The sequence below is a fragment of the Myotis brandtii genome, unplaced genomic scaffold (assembly GCF_000412655.1).
Source record: "Myotis brandtii unplaced genomic scaffold, ASM41265v1 scaffold1144, whole genome shotgun sequence".
Classification (NCBI taxonomy): domain Eukaryota; kingdom Metazoa; phylum Chordata; class Mammalia; order Chiroptera; family Vespertilionidae; genus Myotis; species Myotis brandtii.
The window spans coordinates 259,577-260,363 of record NW_005353944.1 but is presented as its reverse complement, the minus strand read 5'-3'; the positions used below and the strand labels follow the sequence as shown (position 1 = coordinate 260,363).

At 65.8% G+C, this 787-nt stretch overlaps 1 protein-coding gene across 3 annotated transcripts in view; it reads right to left on the bottom strand.

Annotated features, from left to right (window-relative positions):
* Positions 1–338, bottom strand: part of SSR1 (signal sequence receptor, alpha) — a 43,758-nt gene extending 43,420 nt beyond the window's left edge. The window contains exon 1 of one of the 3 annotated variants that reach the window (XM_005857872.2): positions 153–338. In XM_005857872.2, the coding sequence (XP_005857934.2) occupies positions 153–231 (79 nt within the window). In that variant the 5' untranslated portion in view covers positions 232–338. The remainder of the gene's footprint in view (positions 1–152) is intronic. The other 2 variants (XM_014548316.1, XM_005857873.2) reach the window with 2 other exon arrangements.
* Positions 339–787: the final 449 nt, after the last annotated feature.

The following is a 787-nucleotide window of genomic DNA, read 5'->3' as shown; positions in this document are numbered from 1 at the left end:
CCGACTGCGAGCCGGGGGTCCAGGACGAGGTGGAGGGAGGCCGGCGAGCTGGACGCCGGACCCAGGAGTTGCCTCCACCGCCGCCAGCTTTAAACTTGCCGTCCATGGAGTCTCCTTCCCGGCGAGCCCACCATCCCCTCCCCTCGCCTAACCTCCAGGGCCGCCTCGGAGCAAGAGGGTGGCGGGGAACACGAGCAAGAGAAGCAGAAGCAGTCGAGGGAGGAGCCTCATGGCGCGGTCCGTCCGGTGCCCTGTCGCCGTCCGCGAGAGCTCTCAGGGGCTCCGGCGAAAATGGCGTTACTTTTCATCCGGGCTCCGGGCGGGGAGGGGCGGGGCACGTACCACGCACGGACCTTCGCCACGCCCCTTTCTGTGGCCGAGGAGCGCCGTCCACGTGGCCGCCTCCAGGCACTCCGCAGAGGGGTTCGGGGGGCGGAGCCCTGGAGGTCACATGGCGGGTTGCTGGGCCTCGGAGATTCCCGGGAGAGCCCGCCTCCCCCTGTGGTGCAGGCTGGCCACCTGCGGGTCCCACCCATGGTGCTTGCCGTGATAGGGTGTTGTTTTTTTAATATATATTTTTAAATATGTTTTTACTAGAGGCCTGGTGCACAAAAATTTGTGCACTCGGGGTGGGGGGTCCCTCAGCCCGACCTATACCCTCTTGCAGTCTGGGACCCCTTGGAGGATGTCCACCTGCTGGCTTAGGCCCGCTCCCTGGGGGATCGGGCCCAAGCTGGCAGTCAGACATCCCTCTGGCAGCCCGGCAGCCCTCGGGGGATGTCCACTT